This window comes from Sphaeroforma arctica (assembly GCF_001186125.1).
Source record: "Sphaeroforma arctica JP610 unplaced genomic scaffold supercont1.9965, whole genome shotgun sequence".
NCBI lineage: Eukaryota > Ichthyosporea > Ichthyophonida > Sphaeroforma > Sphaeroforma arctica.
Window position 1 is genome coordinate 1 of NW_014030593.1, and position 1,003 is coordinate 1,003.

At 38.3% G+C, this 1,003-nt stretch overlaps 1 protein-coding gene across 1 annotated transcript; it reads left to right on the forward strand.

The window, feature by feature from the left end:
* Nucleotides 1-561: 561 nt before the first annotated feature.
* Nucleotides 562-775, forward strand: SARC_17183 (hypothetical protein; the record flags this gene model as incomplete). Its single annotated transcript, XM_014288721.1, has 1 exon — nucleotides 562-775. A coding segment is annotated over one exon (214 nt), but the record flags the coding sequence as incomplete, so codon positions are not given.
* Nucleotides 776-1,003: the final 228 nt, after the last annotated feature.

Genomic DNA, 1,003 nt, shown 5'->3' on the forward strand with positions numbered 1-1,003 from the left:
TATGTACTATTATATGACTATTATATGCCCGTAGATATATGCATGTACTATTATAAGCCCGAAGTTATATGCATGTACTATTAATGTCCGTAGATATATGCGTGTACTATTATAAGCCCGTAGATATCAATATGCATGTACTATTATAAGCCCGTAGATATATGCATGTACTATTTTATGCCCGTAGATATAAATATGCATGTACTATTATAAGCCCGTAGATATATGCATGTACTATTATAAGCCCGATACATCTATATATAAGTGAGTTCTATGGTCAACACCGTTCCTGCATGGTGCTTGGCTACTTGCTATCACTTGCTATTGGGCTGCAGCTATGGCTGCGCACGTTTCGCAGACGAAACATTTGTTTGCGTGGACGTAGAAGCCCTACTACAGGCGAAAACTTAAGATGCTGCACAAACTGGGACGCAGTGGCCAGTACGGGCTTGGTTTGGGTTGTAATTTAATTCTATTCTGTCAGTACTTCATCCTGGCAGCCTATCTGATGGGCTTATTCATCATACGCTTACTCATTCTCCAATCGTGTGTACTCCTCAGACTCGTGACAGAGACGTTCTGTAGGCATCCCATGAACGTTACCGGCCAGTGCAATCGCCAGTCATGCCCACTAGCCAACAGTCGGTATGCGACAATTAAAGAGGAGAATGGAATATGCTACCTATATATGAAGACCATCGAGCGAGCACACACCCCTAAAAACCTGTGGGAGAAGGTCAAGCTACCTAAAAACTACACAGAAGCCCTGAAAATTGTAAGTGCCACTTGTATATATGTACGTCTATAATGGCAGGCCTAGAGCTGGCAGTACGCCATTAATAGTCGTGCTTAGTGTACGTATATATATATATATATATATATATTATATACGTATATGTATATGTATATGTATATGAATATGTATATGTATATGTATATGTATATGTATATATATATATATATGTGTATATGTATATGTATATGTATATGTTATATGTATATG